This window comes from Monodelphis domestica, chromosome 1 (assembly GCF_027887165.1).
Source record: "Monodelphis domestica isolate mMonDom1 chromosome 1, mMonDom1.pri, whole genome shotgun sequence".
In the NCBI taxonomy this organism is placed as follows: domain Eukaryota; kingdom Metazoa; phylum Chordata; class Mammalia; order Didelphimorphia; family Didelphidae; genus Monodelphis; species Monodelphis domestica.
In genome coordinates this window covers 721,684,342-721,709,994 of record NC_077227.1, presented here as the reverse complement: position 1 = coordinate 721,709,994, position 25,653 = coordinate 721,684,342, and the positions used below count along the sequence as shown (strand labels likewise).

The following is a 25,653-nucleotide window of genomic DNA, read 5'->3' as shown; positions in this document are numbered from 1 at the left end:
CTCCACATATTGGTAACAGTCAAGGTCACTCTGTAGCCAACTGAGATGTCATAAATCTGGACATATTCTGGATCTCACTGAAGGCTTGGGCACAACCTGCCTTGGCAAAGGTATTTGTGAGGCATTTGAAGAGTTTTTCCATGTTATTTTACTCACAATATGATTATTGACCACTGATTCCTATACACTGAATCAATAACTGGAATTTTTGCTTTCTATTAAATCTATGCTTATAATATATATTATAATAGTGGGTATTTTGGAAGACAAGAAGTCACTATAAAAGAACCTGAATCTGGGGCTAAAAAAGTTGACTCCAAGAAGGAAGTTGGCTTCAAGGAATTGGACTTCAAGAGGGAAGTCAGCTTCAAGAAGAAGGTCAACTCAAGGAAGAAAGTCGGCCACAAGAATCACCTTTAACTCAAGTCATTGTGTTGACCTGCCTCTTGGAGGAAACTTGGATGAGTGAATAACAAGCTTTCCCTTCCTGTCTTTTGGAGAGAGTTTAATTCCAGTTGAAGGTCAACAAGTCCTGGCTGAGGAGCACCAGAGCAATATTTAGTTACAGGCTAATGTTTTCTCTACCCTTTTGTATTTCTCTGCTTTCACTCTTTCCACCTCTTTTGTAAATAAAAGTGACTAAAGGTCATTTCGACTTTGAGCAATAATACTTTGAATTGGCAACCACCACTATTTTTATAATCTTCTTATATTTTAGCCAAACCATGTGGTTCACTAAGTGGTTTGTGAGCTCCTCCACCTAGCTCAAGCTTGTGTTGATTCAATCAAAAGGTAGGCAAAGGAGAGTTAATCCTGTCTTCACAATCTAGGGAGGTACTTAAATTAGTGTTAAATAAAGTGTTAACTCCAACTAGGCAAAGAGAATAAAGGATTCGCTTTCACAAGTGTAAACTCAAAGAGAACAAAGATTTCCCTTTTATAATATCTAACAGGATTACATGCAGAGGATACAGTCCTAAAAAGACATGATGTAAGTTGATTAAAGTTTCTTTATTAGGTTATCTTTTATACTGGTTACATTGAATAATCACTTATGCAACCACATTAAACTGTGAAAAACTGATGGGAATTAAATAAAAGATAGATCATAACAAACTATGGCTAAATCATGGATGAATCAGTCAATTTTTTTTCCACACATTTTTAAGTGTAAGAGTACTGGGAGAAGACAAAGGAAATTGCCCAGTGACACATCATGAAAATGGCCAGTAAGTAATGTGGTGGCTTCTGTTCTGGAAAGACATAGCCAGAGCTCACCTGTCAGAGCTGGGGGACTGAGGGGCCAAGTCCAAGATGATGGAGGAAGGGAATGGGGATTGTGGTCCAAGAAGAGAAGGCAAAGCATGGAGAGGAAGTGGGATGGGGAGATCATTCTTTCCCTTCTACACCTTAAGGTTTGAGACCTCTGAGGCCACATATCACCTGTAAGAGTTAGTGCCAGGTAGGACATGTTGGCCAGACTAGCTAAGTAGTACATGTGAGGGAAGGTGTGACCTCATGGTTGGGAGGATCTGTCTTTCCATGTCTGCCAAGCCTTCTTGGAGGGTCCCCTGGAAAGGCTCTAATAGGCATCTTCTCCCTGTGGCTACAAATAAGAGAAACCTCTCTTTTCTGTGGAAACTAAATCATTGCTGGTTTTGAAACAATAATCAACTAAATGGAGGCATGAATGCCTGGATGGACACAGCAAAATAGGCCATTAGCAAACAGAAATAAGCTGAATTAAATTTAGTTTCAGAAGAGAGAAAACCCAGGCTTTAAAGGCAGAAGAAGGAACATGTTCAGAGTAGATGAGGGAAGGAAGACCCTGTAACCTTGGGAAGTAGTCAGGGGAAGAATCCTAGACCAACAGTACAAATGGGGTTAGGAACCTGGAGCAGTATCATTGAAGTAAGCCCTGTAAAGACCTATTTCTAGGGAGTATTTACCCATGAAAGAAGTCAGTTTTTTAGTTAGAATCATGACCCAGATGACTTTTTATTTCTTTCAGAGATGACTACTTGTATACCTTCATTACTTGAGATAATTCATGTTCTCCTACCTTCTTTTCCATCTCCCCCATACCCTTCCCAAAGTGTTCTTATTTCTCTTTCTTACCTTTTTTTCTTTTCTTTTTTGAAAATTTTATTTAATTAGATGATTTAGAATATTTTTTGATGGTTACAAGACCCATGTTCTTCCTCCCCTACCCCCCCGCTTTTCATATTTGACAAGTAATTCCACAGGGTTTAACATGTGTCATTGATCAAGACCTATTTCCATATTATTAATATTTGCATTAGGGTGATATTTTAGAGTCTACTTTCCCAGTCATAGCCCCATCGATCCATGTGATTAAGCAGTTGTTTTCCTTCTGTGTTTCTACTCCCACAGTTCTTTCTCTGGATGTGGATAGTGTTCTTTTTCATAAGTCCCTCTAAATAGTTCTGGATCACTGCATTGCTACTAGTAGAGAAGTCCAGTACATTTTATTTTACCACCGTGTATCAGTTTCTGTATACATTGTTCTCCTGGTTCTGTTCCTTTCACTCTGTTTCACTTCTTGGAGGTTGTTCCAGTTCCCATGGAATTCCTCCAGTTCATTATTCCTGTAAGCACAATAGTATTCCATCACCATCGTATACCACAATTTGTTCAGTCATTCCCCAATTGATGGACACTCTCATTTTCCAGTTTTTTGCCACCACAAACAGTGTGGCTATGAATATTCTTGTATAAATCTTTTTTTCCTTATTAGCTCTTTGGGGTACAAACCCAGCAGTACTATGGCTGGATCAAAGGACAGACAGTCTTTTAGTACCCCTTGGGCATAGTTCCAAATTTCCCTCTAGAAAGGTTGGATCAATTCACAACTCCACCAGCAATGCATTAATGTTCCAATTAGCCCATTACTTCCCTTTGCTATCATGTTAGCTAATCTTCTAGGTGTGAGGTGATAGCTCAGAGTTGTTTTGATTTGCATTTCTCTGATTATAAGAGATTTAGAACATTTTTCATGTGCTTATTAATAGTTTTTATTTCTTTAACTGAAAATTGCCTATTCATGTCCCTTCCCCGTTTATCAATTGGGGAATGGCTTGATTTTTTGTACAATTGATTTAGTTTTTGAGTGATTATTTGATAAATTTGAGTGATTAGACCTTTGTCAGAGGTTTTTGTTGTGAAGATTGTTTCCCAATTTGTTGCTTCCCTTCTAATTTTGATTGTATTGGTTTTGTTTGTATAAAACTTTTTAAATTTAATGTAATCAAAATTATTTATTTTGCATTTTGTAATTTTTTCTAACTCTTACTTGGTCTTAAAATCTTTCCTTTCCCAAAGATCTGACAAGTATACTATTCTATGTTAGCCTAATTTACTTATAGTTTCCATCTTTATATTCAAGTCATTCACCCATTCTGAGTTTATCTTTGTGTAGAGTGTGAGATATTGATCCAAACCTAATCTCTCCCATACTGTTTTCCAATTTTCCCAGCAGTTTTTGTCAAATAGTGGATTTTTGTCCCAAAAGCTGGGATCTTTGGGCTTATCATAGACTGTCTTACTAAGGTCACTTACCCTGAGTCTGTTCTACTGATTCTCCTTTCTGTTTCTTCACCAGTACCATATTGTTTTGATGATCACTGCTTTATAGTTCAGTCTGGGATCTGGTACTGTAAACCACATTCCTTCTCATTTTTATTCATTATTTCCCTGGATATTCTTGATCTTTTGTTCTTCTAGATGAACTTTGTTATAATTTCTTTTAATTTTATGAAAAAGTTTTTGTTAGTTAGCTACTAGATATATCTCTGGTATGGAGGGCTTGTCATACCCTTCTAGGGCAGCTCTCCAGCCTCTGACCTCCACCTGACACCCAGCTCTCACTTGTGGCTCCTAGTAGCTGCTAGTATGCAGCAGCGGCCACACCCCGGGCAACGGCTTCGACAGGACACCTAAACCTTGTGAGAGTAGCCATCGGGTTGTAGACCCCTGGTGAACCAGGGCCTTGCTCACCCAGCATGTAAAGACTGCTTCGGTGGAACAGGCGGAAGAAACCAATAAGAAGGTTTAACAGCTGAGATGGCGACGCAGCAAAGCACTGTGGAGTGCTTAGGGCGTGTTGGAGCACAAAAGACAACATGGCCATCCAATGCAGCTGAGGAAGTCTCCAGGTGTAACGATTTTTTGTGCCACTGGATCCAGGCTTCCAACACAGAGAGAGTGGGTGCATCGACTTTTCCACTTAAATCTCCTTCACACACAAGTGTCTTTGTGCACACTCATCTATCATAGATGAAAACGCACAAAAGACAATTGCCATCCTCGGTTACTGAGAGACTACTACTATGGTACTCAATAAGTACATTAATTTGGGTAGGAGTACCATTTTTTATTATACTAGCTGATCCTACTGAGGAGCAGTTAATGTTTTTCCAAATGTTTAGACCTAGTTTTAATCATGTGAAGGGTTTTATAGTTATGTTCATATAATTCTTGTGTTTATTCTGGCAGTTAGATTCCTAAGTATTTTATATTGTCTGGAGTGATTTTAAGTGGAGTTTCTCTTTCTAATTCCTGCTGCTGAGTTTTGTTGGAAATATATAAAAATGCTGATGATTTATGTGGCTTCATCTTGTACCTTGCAACTTTACTAAAGTTGTTAGTTATTTCCACTAGCCTTTTAGATGATTTTCTGGGGTTCTTTAAATATAATATCATATCATCTGTAAAGAGTTATTATTTAGACTCCTCATTGCCTACTTTCATCCCTTCAATTTCTTTTTCTTCTCTAATTGCTACTGCTAACATTTCTAGTACAATATTGAATAAAAGAGGTGATCATAAGCATCCTTGTTTCATTCCTGATCTTAATGGGAATGCTTCTAATTTGTCCCCATTGCAGATGATACTTGCTGATGGTTTTAGATATATACTGTTTATTATTCTTTGAATGTTTGATAGAATTCACTTGTGGCTACTGGCCACACTGAGGTGGCTGTGAAGAGGTGGGAGGAGCAGGACAGGGCAGGTCCACCCCTCCCCTCCCTAAGGCTACCCAACCCAGTCTGACTAACTGGGTACAAGATGAACTATATACCCTCCTTTGGTTCTCAGGGTCCAGCTTGTCCTCTACTCCCACCTGCTGGTTGGCTGCTGACTGGCCCCTGCAGTGCAGGATCAGGGTTTAGCTGCTGCAGCCCCTAACTTAGGACCAAGTCCATCCCTTGTGACGGAAACCCCAGCAGAAGCCCTCGGGGTCAGCCTAAATCTTTCTCTGGATTGCCTTGGATTCAGCCTGGCTTGCATTTGCCATTGTACTTGAGTCAGGCTATTTCTTCCTCCTCTCCACACTGCTGACACTGCTCAGACTCTCTACAATGGGATCAAAGCTCTCAAGGATGGAGGGTCTCCAAGTCTGTTAAAGTTCTCAGCTTCCTCTCTGTAGCCTGTCCTGGGCTGGTGGCAGGGGACCATGGATAGATCTCAGCATCACAATCAGCAGCTTAGAAGCTCTCAAAGAAGATCCCTGCCAGTGCTCCCCCAGAGTTTATGCTCTGAACAGGCTGTTTCTTTCTTCTTTCCTTTTGTGCTTACTGGATGGAGATGAGCCACTGTAAAAACTCATGACTCTGGGGCCATTGTTTCAACTTAGAAAGGTAGAGGAGACAGTAAGTTGTCTAATTGGGTTCATTGGTTCCAGGTTAGAAACCAGCATCCTCTGTAATCTTCCCTAAAGTGCCAGGAGTTGTGTCCTTCCACAGAACCTGCAGAGCTCAGTTCCTAGAATGGCAATAATTTACTAATGGACACCCACTGAGGTCTAAAATGACACAATTATCTTATTAATTAGGACGCATGACTATATTATAGGCATTGAACAGGCAAGCAATGGCTCTCTACTTTCCAATTTAACATAACTAAAAGTTAAAGTGGGGAGTTTGTACTTAACTGAGAGTTACCTGGATTTTAAGTCCGGAGAGCAATGGACTAGGGGTCAGGAAAATCTGACTTCTAATTGTAAGGATGGGGGGCAGGGAGATCTGGAATTCTGAGATGAGGATTGAGAGAAGCTGAGTAGTATTTGAGGAGCAGAGACTTCTGGGAAGACAAAGGGTTTTGAAGGGACTCTGAGGAACTTCTGGGTCTTCTGACTTGGGACCTGAAGCTGTCATGACAAGTATGGAGGTGCTGGAGGATCACCCAAGAGGACCCTGCTTCTTTCTCCAAGCTTACTGCTGATCTCCCATCAACTATACAACCATTACTTCCCTCAACCTGAAGAAAGACATCTCAGACCCCTAAGGGGGAGCTCATTGGACTCTCAAAAAGAGGGTGCAGCTTCTCTAACCCTCCCTGCCTCCCTGAATTATTTCCTACATATTTTCTTTAAGACAAACAGGTTATTAAGTTATAGAAATGGGATATTTAGCTGGGAAAGGGAGGAGATGTCTGTTGGGCACTGTTACAGGCCCATCAGATTACGGACCGCATAGGATATTGGTCAGGGCTACCTACTCCCGCTCCCCTCATCCAGTTCACCTAACCCCAAAATTGAACCCCTCGTGTCAATCTCTCAATAATATTTGGAAGAGTTACCTCAAAACTAGGGACTGGTCTCACAAAGGGTGCCTGAGGTCTTTCCTTCAGAGACAAGTCCCCAGACTGGGGCTTGCCCTTAAATCCTGTCTGAGGGGAAGGCACTGAAATCATCAGTAAGGGTAGCTGACAGGGGAGCTTGCCATCCAATCCACCCTAGCAATTTCCTTTTGGGAATCAGAGTGATAACTAGCAGCCTGCTATCACTTGAGTGAGAGAGAAGAAGGTGCCATTCCTTGTCTAACATAACTCTTCCCTCACATCCTGTTCCTGCTCCCACAATCCACCTAATCCCTCCCCGGTAGAATACCTTATCCAGTCAACTAAACCATTTACTATAATTACAACACAAAAGATCCATTTTTACAAAATCTAAACTCAAACATTCATTCTCTAGCTGTGTGACCCTGGGCAAATCACTTAATCTTTCTGAGTCTTGGTTTCCTCATCTGTCAAAGAAATATAATAATAGCAAGACTCACTCAGGATTGTTATGAGATTATGGCAGCATCAGAGGAGAGAAGGAGGAAGATGCAGGAGAGGTTCTAAAGCTGAAATCTACCTTGGCACAAGATTAGATATAGGGGGGAGTCAGAGTGAGAGCTAGTAAAGAGCCCAGTATCAGCTGATTCACAAGAGTCCATGGGGCTATGAGGAAAGGAAAGTTTGAAGAAACACTAAAGACATGCCTTAGAGGTGATCAGATATTGTGGGAGTGAAGGTGTCGATGGGCAGTCAGCTTTGGCCAAGATGAAGGGGTCCTCTTCTTCTTCAAAGACAAGGATATGGCAGGAGGAGCCAGGGACATCCTTGGGAGACCTAGAGAAATCTAGGAGAAAATGGGACAAGTTCAAACCAGAAAAAAATCAATGTTATCACCAGTCCCAATACCGTATAAAAACTCTACAAGTTTTCTCTTCCATTACAGTTCACATCCATAATTTTCCAGAAATTCTACACAGAGACAGAATCTGTAATAACACTATGCAGATCTTTCCCTGATTGTTTCTATTCCTGAAGATTTAGACAGGAAAAACACTTGGATTTCCATTCAGGATTTTTCCTTGGCTTCCTGTTCATCTCATCTCTTTTGCTGATCATATGTGTCTTTCATCATGGATTCTACAAACGTTTCACCAAAAAGTCATTAAAGGTAATATGAGAATCTGCTTACATCCATGATGTATCTTCTCATAGACCTGGGACTCTCTGAAGTTGAATTGAATTAAATGAGAGTCAGGGACAATTAAAAGTAGAGAATATTGCATGTATGGAAATCATAGGACCATAGTGGAGTCTGTCTAGCTGGCCAAGTCCATTTTCCTGTGGGAAAAAGATTGACTTCCTGCCTTCCCCAAGTGGGGAAGTCCTCCCTTTCCTAACCTAAGTCTGTTCTTTCAGCTGCATTTGAAGTATGTCTTCTCATTCTTCTCAAAATAATTCCAAATTTAGATCATTTCTCCTTTCTAATGGCTACATTTGCTGCTTGTAGCCCCTGAATCTCTCTCTCTCTCTCTCTCTCTCTCTCTCTCTCTCTCTCTCTCTCTCTCTCTCTCTCTCTCTCTCTCTCTCTCTCTCTCTCTCTCTCCCCTAGGGTGATTCTTTGTTCTAAATCCAGGCTGATCTAGTCTCTCCTAAGAAGACAGAGAAATATCTTCTTTTTATGAGCAAAATCAACCACCTTCCATGTCATTCCCTCTGGTCTCTCAGGTAGCTGTGAAAGAGACAGAACTAGAAAGAATTTATCTCAGCCTTCAGCAAACACAATAAATGCTCTGGACTTCCTGTGACTTCTGGCATGGAAGGGTGGGAAATGGAGGGGGGTATTTATTTGCATATTGATGACCCTGAAACATTACACAAGCATATCCATAGATCTGAATATCTCTCCATTCCTATCTGTTTAATTCTGGGCTCAGAGCTCTGTGCCTGCGGCTCTACAGAGGACACAATGATGTCCCCATCCCAGCTCCTCTGCTTCCTGGCTCAGGGTAAGACCAGCTACAGGCTAACACTGGTAGGAGATTTCCAGGAGATTCCAAAATTATGAAACAAATGAGGGAGATAGGCAGAGATGGGAAAGACAAGTCAGACTCAGAACAGTACATGCAATCTGAATGGAGGGAAACTCATTGTGGAATTCACTGTATTTTTTCTTATTTTCTTTCTTCCATCCAAGAGTCCAGGACAGCCATTGTGATGACCCAGACTCCAGCCTCCCTGAGAGAGAAAGTCACCATTAGGTGACTGCAGGGCCAGTGTGAACATTGACAGCTGGTTAGCCTGGTACCAGCAGCCTCCAGGAAAACCTCCCAAACTTCTTATCTATGCTGCTGATGAGCTGGAGTCTGGGGTCCCTGCCCACTTCAGTGGCAGTGGGTCTGGGACAGATTATACTCTCACAATCAGCAGTGTTGAGGCTGAAGATGTTGGACATTACTACTGTCAGGAGGTTATTTCTTCTTCCATAGTGATGGGGGTGAACAAAAACCTCCCCAGACTGTTGAGTCCTTCAGCTCAGGGCAGCTGCTTCCTGCACAGCATCTGACTCAGAGTCATCAGGGAGCCCAAGGAGGGCTGGGGCTGGGGGCCCCGGAGCCCAGACTGTCTCCTCTGACAAGCTATTGGGGGGGGGGGGCGCAAAGAGAGAAGAAGAGATGGAACCTTCCCTGCAGCCTCTCTCAAGCAGCCTCAGCATCTCCTCTCACACACCTCCCTGAAGCTGGTCCCTTCCTTCCTCTCTGCCCCTTCCTGGGGGCTGCTCAGGAAGCTCCTCAGGGTTCACTAAGGGAAAAGCCTGGAAGGGCTCCTGGGAAGGGGCTGGCCTGACCCCTCTGAAATTCTTCCTATAGTCTGTACTGACTGGCTGGTCCAGGAGAGGATCCTTAACAAGGTCCTTCTGAGCATCCCATGAGAAAGGACACATGAAATGTTTGTCACTGACTTCAAGGAGCCCCCAAATGGTAGCTGCCATTATTCTGCCCTCAAAACCCTGCCCCAGGGATACAAGGAGCCCTGCAGAAATGAGATGCAAATCTGTTCCTTGCCAAGAGGGGTGGTGTTATTCCTGCTGTTTGCCTGAATGGGAGAACAGTTCAGAGCATCTACCCTAAAGCAGTTGGTCTTGGGTGGCCTCTGAGAAATAGGAGACAAGGAGTGAAGAATTTTCTCTGCTAGTTTAGGGAATGTGGATCAAAAATAGCTAGTGTTTCCACCTTTAGATTACACTAATTTCCAGAAATTGCTTGGATCCTTTGGGAGAGGCAAGAAGTCACAGGATTGTGTCCCAACCCAGCCCAGGTTGCTTGATTTCTGTGCATTTCAGGATAAATATTCAGTATATTTCAGCTAGTCTGTCTGGTCAATCCACCTGAAACACAGATTCTTCCACCTTGCTTGGAGCCCAGCTGCTCCTGCCCAATGTCCTTGGGTGTTCTGCCCTTCTTAGAGCTGCCAGGAGCTGAGGTTGGCAGGAACAGCAAGCAGAGTCATTGTGTCCTGCGGTTTTAATCACTGTGCTGGTCCCAAAGACAGCAGGTAGTCTGAGGCAAAGTGGGGGATATTTCATTGCTGGGGATATGAATTTCCCAGAAGCACCTGTGCAACTCCTGATGGGGGAAGCCAGCTTATTGGTGCCCACTCTGGAGAACACTGGTCTAGACCAATCCCCTCTCAACAATGACTGGAAAGAGTAGCTCTCATAGAGCTGGAGAACCCCATACTACATCCTTTCCAGAAACAGTCACACACCTACTTATACTACTTGAAGCCTAATTACATCTCTTTCAGCTGGAAAGGAGGTGAGGTGAAACCTTTCAAGGAAGAAAGTCGACAGAAGCTTGAGGAACCTATTTGGAGCCTGACATCTATTTAAATGGGTTGTTCTTGTTATTGGTCCCTCATTTTTTAAAAGAACCAACATCAAGGGGTGATGTCTTAACTTGCTTGTGAATTGGATTCAAGTCTAAAGTCATCAGCCTCACTCTCTCTTCTAGAGTCACTGAATTCCAGAGACAAGACAGGAGTCAAGATGCCTGGGATGGCCTAAGATGCCATGCAAGACCTTGGCATCCTCTATGTCTGACCAAGTTCTAAGTACTCCACAGAGCCTGCTTCAGCCAGCTTCATGTTCCTTGGAACAAATGGTTCTTATCTACCCATTCCACCAGGGGAGTCTTCCCATGCCTGGCATAGATGCTCCCTAAATTACTGTAAGTTTAGTCCTTATGCCAGCCATTACTCTCAATGTGATTGAGTCCATCAGCCAAGTCAATTTTACCAGGAGGTGCTGCTGGCCCTGCTACAGCTTCTTGGAGCCACAGGTTAGAGTTACATGACAGGAAGACACCCAGGCAGGAATGTAACCTTGAAAGGGGCTCAGCAAGCCCTCACTCCAGAGGTGCTAGTCCTCCCTGAACACCCCATTTCACTTGAAACTAAAAGAATCAAAGAGTCCTAGAGTCCCTATTACACAGCTAGGTTGCAGGGCCATCATCAGGGACCAGAGCAGAGCATCTGGGACACATTTCATTCTTACAACTGGTTGTGTGACACTGATGTTGCTTCCTATTTCCATGATCATGCTTTCAGGTGAGGACAGACTCTGAATGAAGGCCCCCTCCTTGGGGATTCTTCCCCCCTTGGGGTCAGGAAAGAATGGCAGGATTATTAACATGATAGATAGAGAAATTAACTTAGAGTTCAGAATAACCTCTAATACTCATAAGTCCTGTGATTCTGGGCACATCACTACTCTCTGAACCTCAAATTCTTTATCTGTAAATAATAGCACCTCCCTCAAAAAGTTGTCATGAGTATTGAAAGAGATACCATATGTATATAAGCTCTTTTAATACCTTTAAAGTTATGTCCATGTGACCTATTATTATTGCAATGGGCTATAAATACTGTTTCCCTAAGACCCAAGAGGTACTTAATAAATTCTTATTGAAACTTAATTTTAGAGATGAGTATTATGATTTAAATTATGTCAAGGAACTGACTTTTGGATAATAAGTTTAATGATTATGTCATGATTATTGGCTAGGCCAGCATCACAAACAATCATGTGTTATAGATCTCAATGGCTTTCTCTTGACCAGAGATGACCTGATCTGGTTCAGGCATTTTAATAAATAACATTTTAGAAGCTTGTTATTTAGCCCCTCTTTTATGATCCCAAGACATTTCTAATTGGTGATAGCTAATTAAGAGGTAGTCCATTTACTTTCAATTTTATTAATTTTTCCTTTGATTTTTAGGATTTCTAATTTGGTTTTTATCTGGGGATTTTTAATTTGTTCTCTTTCTATTTTTTTAATTAGCATGCCCAATTCATTGACTTCTTTCCTCTCTGATTTGTTGACATATGCGCTCAGGTATAGAAATCCGCCCCCCCCCCCCCCCCCCCCGGACTGCTTTGGCTGCACCCCATAGATTTTGAAAGGATGTCTCCTTATTGTCATTCTCTTCAATGAAATGATTGTTTCTGTGATTTGTTCTTTAAAAATAACCAGTTTTGGAGAATAATATTATTTAATTTCCAATTAATTTTTGATTTGCCTTTCTATGTACAAGCCTTACTAATTATAATTTTTATTGCATTATGAACTGAAAAGGTTGTATTTATTATTTTGCCTTTCTAATTATTGAATAAATAAATAAGACTAGGAGCTGATACTTTGAAAAAAAAACAAATAAAATAAAGTACTGGGTTAATCTAACAAAAAAGAAAGAAAGGAGGAAATCCAATTAACAGTATCAAAGATGAAAAGGGTGACCTTACCTCTAATGAAGAAGAAATTAAGGTAATTATTAAGAACTATTTTGCCCAATTATATGCAATCTAGGGGATATGGATAGATATTTACAAAAAATATAAATTGCCTAGATTAGCAGAAAAGGAAATAAAATACTTAAATAATCCCATCTCAGAAAATGAAATTGAACGATCCATCAAAAAACTCCCTAAGAAAAATCACTAGGGCCACATGGATTCACAAGTGAATTCTATCAAACATTTAAAGAACAATCAATCCCAATAGATACAAAATATTTGATCAAATTAAGCAAAAAAGGAGTTTTACTAAATTTCTTTTGTGACACAAATATGGTACTGATTCCAAAGCCAGGCAGACCAGAAAGAAAACTCCAGATCAATCTCCTTAATAAATATAGATGTAAAAATTTTAAGTAGAATACTACCAAAAAGAGTCCAGCAAGTTATCACAAGGATTATACACTATGAACAGGTGGGATTTATACCAGTAATGCAAGGATGGTTTAATATTGGGAAAATGTAACTGCCTGCAGTCACAAATTAATATATTTCTGGGTGGATACCTGAGAAGGAAAGTTAGAAACTGAGGGAAAATGGGTGAAGGGGATAGAGAGGGAGAGAAAACACAAAGAAGGAAGAAAGACTCAGAGACAAAGAGTTGAACAACATGGGCTTCAGAGTGCATGCTCCTATGATGGTGGAGAGAGAGAGAGAGAGAGAGAGAGAGAGAGAGAGAGAGAGAGAGAGAGAGAGAGAGAGAGAGAGAGAGAGAGAGAGAGAGAGATACATGTGTTCCCAATCTTTTATTGCAGAATCAAGGAATGGGGAATGGGAGGGAGTTAATGAGCATGTGACATGGCATATATGAGATTTAAAATGGTTGAGGTCTTAAACTGTAGTGATTAAAATAGTGGAAGATATAAATTGTGATAGATATAAGAGAGGGTGAGTAAATTTGACCGCAGAAATATGTTTCACTACAGTGTCTTGGGTTTTAAAATCAAATATAAGGTGGTTGCTAGGGAAATATTCCCAATTATTCAAATACCCAAGTCAATTGGGTTTTATAGAGATTTTAATTAACAATACAATGAGTAATCAAAGAAAGAGAGAGAGAGTAAGAAAGGAATAAGTATGAAGGGCCTCAAGCCAATATGGCCTAGACCCGAGTCTTAAAAGAGAAATCAGTCTGTTTTTTAATACTCACCACAAGGTCTGACTAAACAAGGATTCTAGTAACACCAGGCCAGTTCCATCTCAGCTGACTTCACCAGAGAGAGCTCCCAAGCAATCCTCATCAGAGATCCTCCAAAAGGATTTCTCCAAAAGGATCAATGGGATAGACTTGAGGTTAATGACCTCAGCAAGATAGTGTAAGATAAACTCAAAGATCCCAGCTTTTGGGACCAAAATCCATTATTTGACAAAAAAATGCTTGGAAAATTGGAAAACAGTATGGTAGAGATTAGATTTAGATGAACATTTCACACTCGAGAACAAGATAAACTCAGAATGGGTGAATGACTTGAATATAAAAAAGGAAACTATAAGTAAATTATGTGAACATAGAATAGTATGTCTGTCAGATCTATAGGAAAGAAAAGCATTTAAGACCTAGCAAGAGATAGAGAATATAAGTAGCTAAGTCAATTGTACAAAAAAATCAAACCATTCCAGAATTGATAAATGGGCAAAGGACATGAATAGACAGTTTTCAGATAAAGAAATAAAAACTATTAATAAGCACATGAAAAACTCTTCTAAATCTCTCATAATTAGATAAATGCAAATCAAAACAATTCTGAGGTACCACCTCACACCTATCGGATAGGCCAATATGATAGTAAAGGAAAGTAATAAATATTGGAGGGGATGTGGCAAAATTGGGATATTAATGCATTGCTGGTGGAGTTGTGCATTGATCCAGCCATTCTGGAAGGCAATTTGGAACTATGCCCAAAGGGAGATAAAAGACTGTCTGCCCTTTGATCCAGCCATAGCACTGCTGGGTTTGTACCAAAGAACTAATGAGGAAAAAATCTTGCACAAAAATATTTATAGCTGTGCTCTTTGTGGTGGCAAAATTTGGAAAATGAAGGGGTGTCCATCGATTGAGGAATGGCTGAACAAACGTTGGTATCTGATGCTGATGGAATACTATTATAATGAAAGGAATAATGAACTGGAGGAATTACATGTGAACTGGAAATTGTGAACTCCATGTGAACTCCAGGAATTGATGCAGAGCAAAAGGAGCAGATCCAGGAAAACATTGTACACAGAGACTGATACATTATTGCACAATCAAACATAATGGGCTTCTCTGCTAGTAGCAATGCAATGATCCAGGACAATTCTGAGGGACTTATGAGAAAGATGCCCTCCACATTCAGAGGAAGAACTGTGGGAGCAGAAACACAGAAGAAAAACAACTGCTTCATGACATGGTTCAATAGAGATATGATTGGCATGTAGACTCTTAAATGATCACTTTATTGCAAATATTAATATGGAAATGGGGTTTGAACAATGATACATGTAAAACCCAGTGGAATTTCTTGTTGGCTCTGGGAAAGGGGAGGCAAGAGGGGAGGAAAAGAACATGAATTATATAACCATGGGAAAATCTCCCAAATTAAATAATTAATTAAACAATTTTGTTAAAAAAATGAATAAAAATTAAAAAGGGCCAGTTTTTTTTACATATTAAAATAAAAAAGAACATGGAACATGCATGCCATCTTCATCCATTTATTAGTGGTTATCAGGGTGGTTTGTTCCTGGCCACACTGCATTCCTGAGTTCCTCAGATACTCTTTCCAGTGACTTGGGGTCTCCAGGGCCCCCTGAACCCCTATTCCATCTCCCCCCTTTTACTATCTAAGGGATAAAAGATCAGAGAGGCAGTCTATCTTCTGTAACTTCTTCTAGGCTGAAAATGGGGCACAGAGATGTCCCTGATGGTCAAGGAGAGAAAGGGAGAGGCGGGTTCCTGTGGGCACCCTCCAGGGCTCATGGGGGGATGGCTTCGGGAAACACTTGGGTCCTAGAAGCAACCAGAAATTGGAAGGGCCTGCCTTGACCACTGCCTCTCCCAATGGAAGGGTGGGGTGCAGGTGAGATGGTTCAGTCCCTGAGGCAGTCCACAGTGTAGAAGCAAAAGGTAGGAAGACTGAAGCAATAGACATAAACAGAAGAATTGAGTACAAGCGTCATAGATCATTGACTATCATCAGGCCTCTTTGCATTTCAGTACAGGATCCCCAAAGCCAACAAAGCCCATGTCAGCAGCCATCTTCTGGCAGTCAGGGTTGGCCTCCTCCTCAGCACACTTGCTTTTCTGGTTCCAAAGTCAGAGAACACACTGGAGGACCTGCTTCTTCATCCCAGCTATTTCTCTCAGGTTCTTCTTTTCCCTCTACGGGTCCTCTGGAGCTATTCTGCTGACTCAGTCTCCAACCTGCCTGTCTGCACCTCTGGAGAAACAGCCATCAAGAGCTGCAGAGCCCATCAGGACATTAGGAAGTGTTGAGCATCATAGCAGCAGCCACTGGGGCAACCGCCCAAGCCCCAGATCGAGGACGCTTCCACGCTGCAGTCTGGGGTCCCCCCCTGCTCCGGTGGCCCTGAGTCTGGGACAGACGACACTGTCACCATGAGCAAGATGGAGCCAGACGTGACGACTGACAGCAAAAGGATCAGTTCCCTCCCGCAGTGCTGTTGCAGCCTTGAATGAAAGCCTCCCCCGAGGTTGGAGCCCTTCAGCTCAGAGAAGCAACGGCTTTCTTCGTGGTCCCAAAGTCAGAGCAGCCCCCGAACCCGGGGGAGCGCTGGGGGTCCTCCAGCCTTCCTCTGCAGGTCAGGCATCCCAGCCTGCCCCGTGGTAGGGAGGCAGAGAGAGGCAAAAGAAGACGCGGATCCCTCCGCTCTCGCCCCTTACTGACAGGCTCACAGCCCACCTTCCCCGTCCTCCACTCAAGCTGGTCCCCTCGTCACTCCTGGCTCTCGCCTTCCTGAGCCCTTTCCTGGACCGGCAGCTCAGAGGGAGCCCAGCAGGGACCTCCTCATTAGGGAAAGGATCTGAAGGACTCCTTGGATGGAAATGATCTGACAACTCCCAGCGCTCTTCCACAGGCTTGCACTGACCCGGACAACTGGGACCAGATCATTACACCCATTTGGGAGCCTCCCATTTGGGGAATATATCTATACCCAGGTCCCTGCCATCCCTGAGAAGTCATCAGCTCTTCTCCCCAGAACTGGAGACCACCCACAGCAGGTCTGACCATGTCACTTTCAGTAAAAGGATTTTATTATCCAGGCTGGGGAGGTGAGCACCATCTTGGGAAGCTGGCTTTAAGCTTCTCATTCTGGCCTCTTATCTGTTACTCTCCTGGGGTGGAAGTACTTAGTGTCTATCTAGGATCGAGCCCATGTGGCTGCCTGGCACATAGATACTCACTGGTAACCAGGCACTCAAACCTAACCCGGTACCAGCTCTTCTCCCATTATTTAGCCACTGGTGAGTCCCTTGGACAGCAAGGAGATCGATTCAGTCAACACTTAAAGCAATTCATTCAAGCCCTTCATTGGAAGAAGAAACACTGAAGCAGAAACTGAAATACTTTTGCCACCTCATGAAAAGACGGAACATCAGAATTCTATTAAGGACAATGACTCCTCATGCAGGAAATGGCTGGTGTTCAAGCACAGCCTCCTTCTCCTTCCCAGAAAAGGGTTTAATTTTGACAGGTGGCGGGAGGTCAGAGGTGGACATTATATTGACTTGTTTTGTCTATTTTCTGTTGAAGGGGGTGTTGGGGCTGCAAAATGGAGATTTGAAACCTAGACTTCAATCCCCAGAAGTCCTTGGTGTTTCCCAGAATTCCCTATAATCTCACCTGAGTCTCCACCTGGGTGAGATCACAATTAGTATTTAATAGGCTCTCTGCCTCCCAGGAGCTCTGCTCTACTCTGCCATTGCAAGATGTAGTAAGTAAATTCTGAATGGGCTAATCAGCCCATGGCACTGATTTTCTTATTTTGTATTTCTTATTCCTTGATTTCTAACACTCTTTAATAAACCTCATAAAATATAATATTTCTATTATTAGAGACTAAATTTAATTTTTACAGGGTGTATCTTTGAGAGGTTACAACCCAGAAAAAATGAACAACTAAACATAGTAACAATTAGCAAGTGAAGAATATCATATAAAAATTGTGTGTAGATGGTCATGAAAAAATTACTGGGTCCTATTTGAGCACACACAAACATACACACACACACACACACACACACACACACACACACACATCAATGTAACAACTCCTTCGGGACTATGTTCCCAACTAGAATTCACAGCTGCACAGAAGGTTGAGGATGGCTAGGAGTAAGGCTGAGGGACAAACTCCTACCACAACTACACCTCAAAGCTTCGTATCCACAAATGGCTTCAATTCGCTTTTAGCAAGAGCAGTCACTTGAGTGGTACAGCAAGAATTCAGACAACATTCCCAGCAAGAGTCTGGAGTCACCACTCCCACATAAATACGCAAAGTCTATAGCATGAAAGATGGGCACAAAACTGAATAGGAGACAAGTGAAGCCTCCAGACAGAGAACTTCTATGGCAAAATGGTCATTCAGGACATCAGATGTGGGAGTCCTTTCTCCCTTCATGGGGCCCCTCCACAAGCCCTTCATTGGAGCCCTCTGCCAGGGAACCACAACCTGTGCCTCTCTGGAGCCCACAGCCACCACTTCCCTCCACCTCGAGGGGTTACCAGCCCTGCAGCTACCTGTCCCCAGGGTGTCCCTCTTTTCCCAAAGCAGATACTTCCTCTGCCCTCAGCTACATATTAGTAGGTGTTTCTGAAGCCACCACAACCACAGACCTCTTGACCTCTCAAAATTTACAGGGTTCTGGGAAGTGCCTCTGTGGATTGGGAGCCTCACCTAGAGCCCTGGAGGTCCTGGTAGTCAAATGGGACTTTAGATCCTTCCTCGATGTGTGACCCTGGGCAAGTCACTTAACCCCCTTGCCTAGCCCTTACTACTCTTCTGCCTTGGAACAAATATATAGCATTGATTAAGATGGAAGTTAACAACAACTTAGAAGATCTCAGCATGGATGCTTCCACCTTGGGTTAGTCTTTGCCCTAATATGAAAATAGGATAAGCACAAAGAGAAAGAGGCAGCCATATATTCACAGCTGCCATAATCAAGTCAGAAATGTATATGGAAGCCCCCTTTCCCCTGTCTAGCTCACCAGAGGCAGCTAACAGGTGCTTCATCTTACTCAGACTGGATCTTTGTATGTGTTCCAAGGTCTACCTTAGCGGCTCTCAGGTTCATTAGTGCTTTCAATTAAGCCAACAAGGACATTTCCTCAGCACTCTGACACTCTGAGGCTCTCAGCCATATGTGATCAGAAACAGACCCATCCAGTCTTATGTGGCAGACCAGAACCAAGCAGGGAAGATCTGCCCATGCTCTGTGTTAGCCCTGAAGAAGGACCAAGCTGAGTGGCCAGAGCCTTCTGTGCTATCCACAATAACAAAAAAAATTCTCTCCTGAAATGTGTCTGCCTTACACACCACCTACTGTCCAATTTGCCCTACTTTCCCTTCCTGGCATTTCCTTTCCCTCCATTCCATTCATATGACAATAAACTGACAATTATAGCCACATTTCTCCTTCTCTCCCTCTTATTCACAGCAGAGATTGATGTCTCCCTCCATAATATTGATTTAATTCAGCCCTGACTTTTTCTGCTCACTAAGGAAGAATTCCCTGGAGGAGAAGGTGGTCTCTGCAGGACCCTGTCCCCTGCAGGCACACAGAGTCATGTACAAATGGTGTCTTGGGGGCCAAATCCAGTGCCCTCTCTCAGGCTAGTTGTTTTATTTTGTTTTTTAAACATTCACCTTCTGTCTTAAAATCAGTACCATGTATTGGTTCTGGCAGAAGAGTGGTAAGGGATAGACATTGGGGATTAAGTGACTTGCCCTGGGTCCCAAAGGTAAGAAGTGTCTGAGGGCACATTTGAACCCAGGACCTCCCATCTCTAGGCCTGACTCTGAATCCACTGAATCTCCCAGCTGCCCCTATTGCTAGTGTTTTTAATAGGAATGGGTGTCGTAATTTGTCAAAGGCTTTTCCTGCAACTATTGAAGTAATCGTGTGATTTCTCTTAGTTTTGTTATTGAAATAGTCAACTATACTGATAGTTTTCCTCATATGAAATCAGGTTTGTATTCCTGGTATGAATCCCACCTGGAAATAGTAAATAATCCTTCTGATAGATTGCTGTAGTTCCTTTGCTAGTATTTATTATCTAAGGTTGCAGCATTGATAGTCATTAAGGAAATTGGTCTATAATTTTCTTTCTGTTTTTGGTCTTCCTAGCTTAGTTACCAGTACCATATTGGTGTTATAAAAGGATTTTTCAGGACTCCTTCTTTGTTTATTTTACCAAAAAGTTTATATAGTATTGGGACTAATTGTTCTTTAAATGTTTGGCAGAATTCACTTGTGAATCCACCTGGACCTGGAGATATTTTCTTCAGGAGTTCAATGATGGCTTCTTCAATTTCTTTTTTTCTGAGACAGGATAATTTAAGTATTCTATTTCCTCCTTTGTTAATCTGGGAAGTTAATATTTTTGTAAATATTCATCCATTGTACATAGATTGTCAGATTTATTGTCATAAATTGGGCAAATAGTTCCTAATGATTGCTTCAATTTCCTTTTCATTGGAGGTGCACTCACCCTTTTAATTTTTGAAGGTACATTCATTCTTTTCATTTTTGATACAGGTAATTGGATGATCTTCTTTCCTTTTTTGAACAACGAAATTAGCCAAATTCTATTTTTTATTCCTGCTCATAGAACCAATCCCTTGTCTTATTTATTAGTTCAACAGTTCTCTTACTTTCAATTGTGTTAATTTTTCCTTCGATTTTTAGGATTTCCAATTTGATGTTTAATTGGAGATTGTTAATTTGTTCTTTTTTCTAGTTCATTTATTTATTTATTTTTGTTTCGTGTCCAATTCATTGATTAGCTTTTTCTCTTTTTCATTGAGATAAATAGTTTAAAATTTTCCCTAAATGCTGCTTTGGCTGTATCCCATCAATTTTGAGATGTTTTCTGATTATTATCATTCTCTTTAATTAAACCATTAATTTTTTTCTAAAACTTTTCTTTGATCCATCCCTTTTGAAGAATTAGATTATAGTTTCCAATTATTTTTCCTTTCCATGAATTGCTACTGATTATAAATTTTATTCCATCATGATTTGAACAGGACGCATTTGTTATTTCTGCTTTTTTTTGCATTTGGTTGTGACGTTTTTCTGCCCTAGGGTATGGTCAGACCGAGAGGGGAGGAGCCTAGAGACACCTGACCAAGAGGGGCGTGGATACAGAGGGCGTATGGAGAGGGCGGGGATAGAGACAGGACAGCAAGAGGGGAGTGGCCAGAGACTCCTGGGCAAAGAGGGGCGTGGTAGGGGGGACCAGAGGACGGGGCTTTCACCTACTTTCTCCTGTTTGTGTCTCTTTCCTGGAATCCTTCTGCAGACCCCCAGTAGGTCACGGTCCCCGCCCGCCTCTTCTGACACTCAGGAGCCTAGCCACGCCCACACTTCTTTTCTGCCAGTGTGGGGGGGAGAAGAGAATATCTTTGCTGCCCCCAGTCTGTCTTAGGACCAAAAAGAGCTTGGAACTCGGGATGCCTGAAGCCCGGGGACCCTTTTCCTAAATCCCGAAACCCCGGAGACCAGAGCGCCCTAAGCTGAGCTGGGCGAGCAAAGACAGCACCAGCTCTCTGAGCCCGGCCCATAGAGGGTGTGGAGTAATGATGGGGAGGTCTGGGGGGCGGGGTTCACGCTGGAGCCTCAGAATGGAGACGGGGAGGGTCAGCCCCAAGAAACAGGGTGGGGCCTCTGGGAAGCAGGAAGTGACGATAGCTCCTCCTCCATCTCCTCCTCCAATGCCTAAAATTTATGTGCCTTGGATCCTTAAGTCAGCCTTTTAACTTCCTGCGCCCCGCATCGCAAACGTCGGTAATTATGAAGTGGTTGCAGGGGACAGCGAGAAAGGAGGGCCTGAGTGGGGAGGGGGCAGATATAGAGGGGCCTGGCTTTTGCTCGGGGAGGGGAGGGGAGGGGAGGGCGGGAGTCAGAGAGCATCACTCTCCTCCCCACAGGTTAGAGCTGGGAGCCGCTTGTGGCATGGACCCTGGCTGGCACTGAGGTCTCATTCTCCCTTTTATGAGTCCCTTTGGGGCAGACCACCGCCCGCCTGTGCCTCCTTGAGCCCAATTCCTCGATCCCCCCAAGCCGGAGCCCTTCCTCTCCCGCCACGTCCTGGGACTGGAGTTGGGCTGGACTGCCTGGGTTCATCAAGGACTGGGGTGGGGGGGGGGGGGTAGGGAGTGGGGAGAGGGGATTGGAGCGGAGTCTGGCAGCGCATGGGTGCGAATTTCCTGCTCTGATCTCTGACAAGGGTCGGCTGTGGCCTCCTTCCTCTTCGGGATCTTCTTTCTGCTAAAACGTCCTGTCTGGAGGGGATATCCAGGGGGGCTGCTACCGGGTTTGTAAGGACCCTGGAGTTCTGCCTCCCAGCCTTTGGGCCCCAGACCCCAAGCTCCTCCTCCCCCGTCCGTCCTTCCCCCCTCCCCTTGGGCAGCCTCTGCTTCAGTCATCCCAAGCAGGCTCTATTCTGATGTAGGGGTTAAAATTAGGAGTTTGACACAGATAGGAGAGCAGTTTAACAAAGTTTTGTTTTAATTTAGAAAAAATAGTAAAGAAGGAAAGAGAGAGATTTAAAGATCTTAGAGCTACCTAAAACCTACCCCAAACTTCTTATATCAACCTAGAAACTGTAAACCTCAAAATTTCTTAGACTTATAAATGTTGGAAATTTCACCATTGGGAAATTTCATACTTGAAAAATTTCCTATTGATAGTGAGTCTTGGCTATTGGAATGTGAACCCCATTGGCATGAGTTTCCCCCTCCTCCCTTCCTAAGATTACTTTAGGACAGAAACCTTTTGCTGAACAATGGAAAGGGCTTTGACCTATGCTTAAGCATAGAACAGGAATTTCTTTGAGTCATGATTGATTTTAGAATTGATACAATGGAGATACTTGGAATCAATCTCCATCCTACTCAGTCCTAACAGGATTGAGGAAGGGCTGCAGCATAGATCAAAATTTAATTATTCCAATCTCTACCCTACTCAGGTTAACAAGATTTAGGAAAGGCTGTAGCAAAGGATCAAAGATTTAATTATTTGAAAATATGACCTTCAACAGACATGTGCAAAGCCAGAGACCTCTGGGTGGTCCTGGGTTAAGCTAGAGCCTCCATTGGCACAGGGAAATTGATGGATAGTGATTGGTAGATGTGAGAACTGAGGGGAGGGAACTTGGATGGTTTCCTTAAAGAGAGAGGGGTCTGGAGACTCAGGTGGTGGTGATTGAGAAGTTGTCTGAGTGGTTGGAGTGTGCTCTGAGAAGCTTGCTCTGAAGGAAGCTGAAGGTGGGGGCCTCTGAGACTGTTTCTCCATTTTGGTCATGTGAGTAATAGGGACTGATCTCTTTTCTTTGCCCCAGCTATCTAAGGGCTTGGGCCTTTTGGCCCAGCCTAAACAGAAGGGGTATTTAAGCCCTATTCCCTTCTCTCCCCTTTCTTTCTCCCCCTCCCCCTCTCTCTCTATCTCTAATTCCTTTCTTCCTCCTATTGTAATTAAACTCCATAAAAGATTGACTGCTGACTTGAGTTTTCATTTAGGAATTACATAGCTGAATTCCTCGGCGACCTTAAATTAATATATATCAGTCTTTTAAAGTGATTTCCTTGTCACAAAACTACCTAAAACCTATCCTTTGAGAATCTCACTAATCAGCCTCCCTAACCATGCCCGACCTACACTATTGGTCTCTCTCTATTCTAACTCACTCACTATAAAAAAGGAACAGCTGCCCACCCTCACACTCTCCTTCCATGGGATTCTCCAGCAGCCAAACTGTCCCCAGCCAGAACTAAAGGAGCACTTGCTCTCAGGAAATGTTAGAGGGAGAAGCCTTGCCCCCTCATACTTCCTGCTTGCCTTTATCTCTCCCTGTCCAACTGTCCTTCTTACATCACTTCCTGTAGCATCCCAGGCTAATCTTGAAAGTATTATTGACTTATTAATGTTGTAACCCATGTGCTCAGGTACCAGACTCATGGTCATATTATTTCTTAATCATTGTATTTATTTGGCACTCTATTAATTATGACCACTCTCCAATCCTACAGTCCAAAGGTCAGAATTCCTAGGAAGAACATTAGCTGCCACAGGTTTGTAGCTCCCCAACTTGAGGGACCAGATTCCCTTCCAGGTCACATGTTTGATTTACCTCCTCTTTGATCTTGTGGTTGTCAATTGAGCCAGTGTCAAATGCTATGCCATGTCACATGTTCATTAGCTCTCTCCCTTTCCCCATTCCTTGATTCGCCAATAAAAGATTGGGGATGATGCAGCTCTCTCTCTCTCTTCCAACATAAGAGGACCACAAACGCTGGAGCCCATGTTTTTGAAGCCTTCATCTCTCTCTCTTTCCTTCTGTAAAGGGTGAATATTATGGTTGAGACTGAAAACAATCTAAATTTAAATGGTCGCCAAGGGAAATCCCAAATAATAAAATACCCAAGTCAGCTGCCAAATTTTTATGGTGATTTAATTACAACAGGAGGAAGAAAATATTGGAGAGAGAAAGAGAGGGAGGGAAGGAAAGGAGTTTAACTCAGAACCACTCTGGCTCAGGCTGAGCCAAAATGGCATTAAGGCCTTGGAAAGCAAAGGCAGAGAAAGGGGTCAGTCCTCATCACTCATGTGACTGGTCTGAAGGAAAGCTGACTGCGGGGCTCCTCCAAGCTCAAGCTCCAGGATCGAACTGAACTCTAGCCCTCTCCACAGGAAGTCACGAGAACTCCAGAGGCTGTTCTCTACCTCACTTCCTGTGTCTCACATGTGCCAATGGTGGCTCAAGCTTGACTTAGGACAGCCCAGAGGTCTGTCCTTTTTTTGCACATGTCTGTTGAAGGCCATTTTCTCAGATAATTAAATCTTGAGTTTGATGCAGACCTTCCTAATCTTGTTGAACTAAGAAGGTAGGAGAAATGTAGTTTCCAAGACCTGATTCTGTTATTCCAAGTATCTCCATTGTTATTGATCAGGAAATAGCTAAATCAGATCTTCTAAAGAATGATCTGATTAGAATGGAATAGTTTTGAAATTCACACTTCTCAGGTATCCACCCACAAATATATTAATTTTGGTTTCAGACCAAAGTTACTCTTCCTCTCTGAGAGCAGTTTCTATTTCCTTTTCCTGTGGGCTGGTCTCCAAGGTAACAGAACCTCTTCTTTTGGGCCTGGCTCTCTGTCCACTGAGCTAACTCTTTCCCCAGTTAAGTTAGAGGAAGGGATTAAGCATTCCCTTTTACATTGGCTAAACAGGCAATAATTGCCACGGGCAAGGTCCAGCCTCAATCTCGATTCCAGGGGTTCCCAATAGGTGCTGAAGGGTCAGAAGACAGCTGTATATTTTAAAGCCATGGGCATGTTTTTCATCTGATAGCTGTTCTGCCATCCCCAGGCTTGGTGTTTATTTTTATACCCATTTTCTTGGCACACAAATACATTACCTAACACACATGTCTAAATAGAGATAATTGGAAAAGTGTACAAATTAAATTAGTTTCTAATAATAGAAATATTATATTTTATGAGGTTTATTAAGATTATTAGAAATCAAGGATACAAAATAATGAAACCACATTTGTGCCCATTCACATCTTACTCACTACATCTTGCCATGTCCGAGTAGAGGAAGAGAGACAGCCCCAAGTAGGCATTACAGCCAGTTTAAATACAAATTGTGTTCTTGCCCAGGTGGAAACTCAGGTGAGATTATAGAGAATTCTGGGAAGTACCAATGACTTCTGGGAATTGAAGTCTGGGGTTCAAATCTCCATTTTACATTATCCCCCCTGAGGCCCAAGGAAGACTTCTCTCCGCTGGGGCTTGTAAACATACCAACTTTGAAATTACAATAATTTGAGGATAAGAGGAAAAGAGAATTGACAAAAAAAAAAAAAACCAGTTAGAGGGAAGTCCCCTTTGGCATGAAAGTATGCTTACAAATTAAATGTTCAATCAACCACACCCAAAATTCATTCTTGATCTTCTCCTGCACAGCTTGGTGTCTTCTC

At 42.7% G+C, this 25,653-nt stretch overlaps 2 protein-coding genes across 4 annotated transcripts in view; one reads left to right on the top strand and one right to left on the bottom strand.

Moving 5' to 3' along the window:
* Positions 1 to 25,653, bottom strand: part of LOC100619697 (zinc finger protein 420-like) — a 380,349-nt gene that overhangs the window by 62,023 nt on the left and 292,673 nt on the right. The gene's annotated exons all lie outside the window — the stretch shown is intronic.
* LOC103095432 (zinc finger protein OZF-like) overlaps positions 21,349 to 25,653 on the top strand; it is a 41,975-nt gene continuing 37,670 nt past the window's right edge. For 2 of the 3 annotated variants that reach the window (XM_056812777.1, XM_016428787.2), the window contains exon 1: positions 21,349 to 21,452. In XM_056812777.1, the coding sequence (XP_056668755.1) occupies positions 21,393 to 21,452 (60 nt within the window). In that variant the 5' untranslated portion in view covers positions 21,349 to 21,392. The remainder of the gene's footprint in view (positions 21,453 to 25,653) is intronic. The other variant, XM_056812767.1, reaches the window with a different exon arrangement.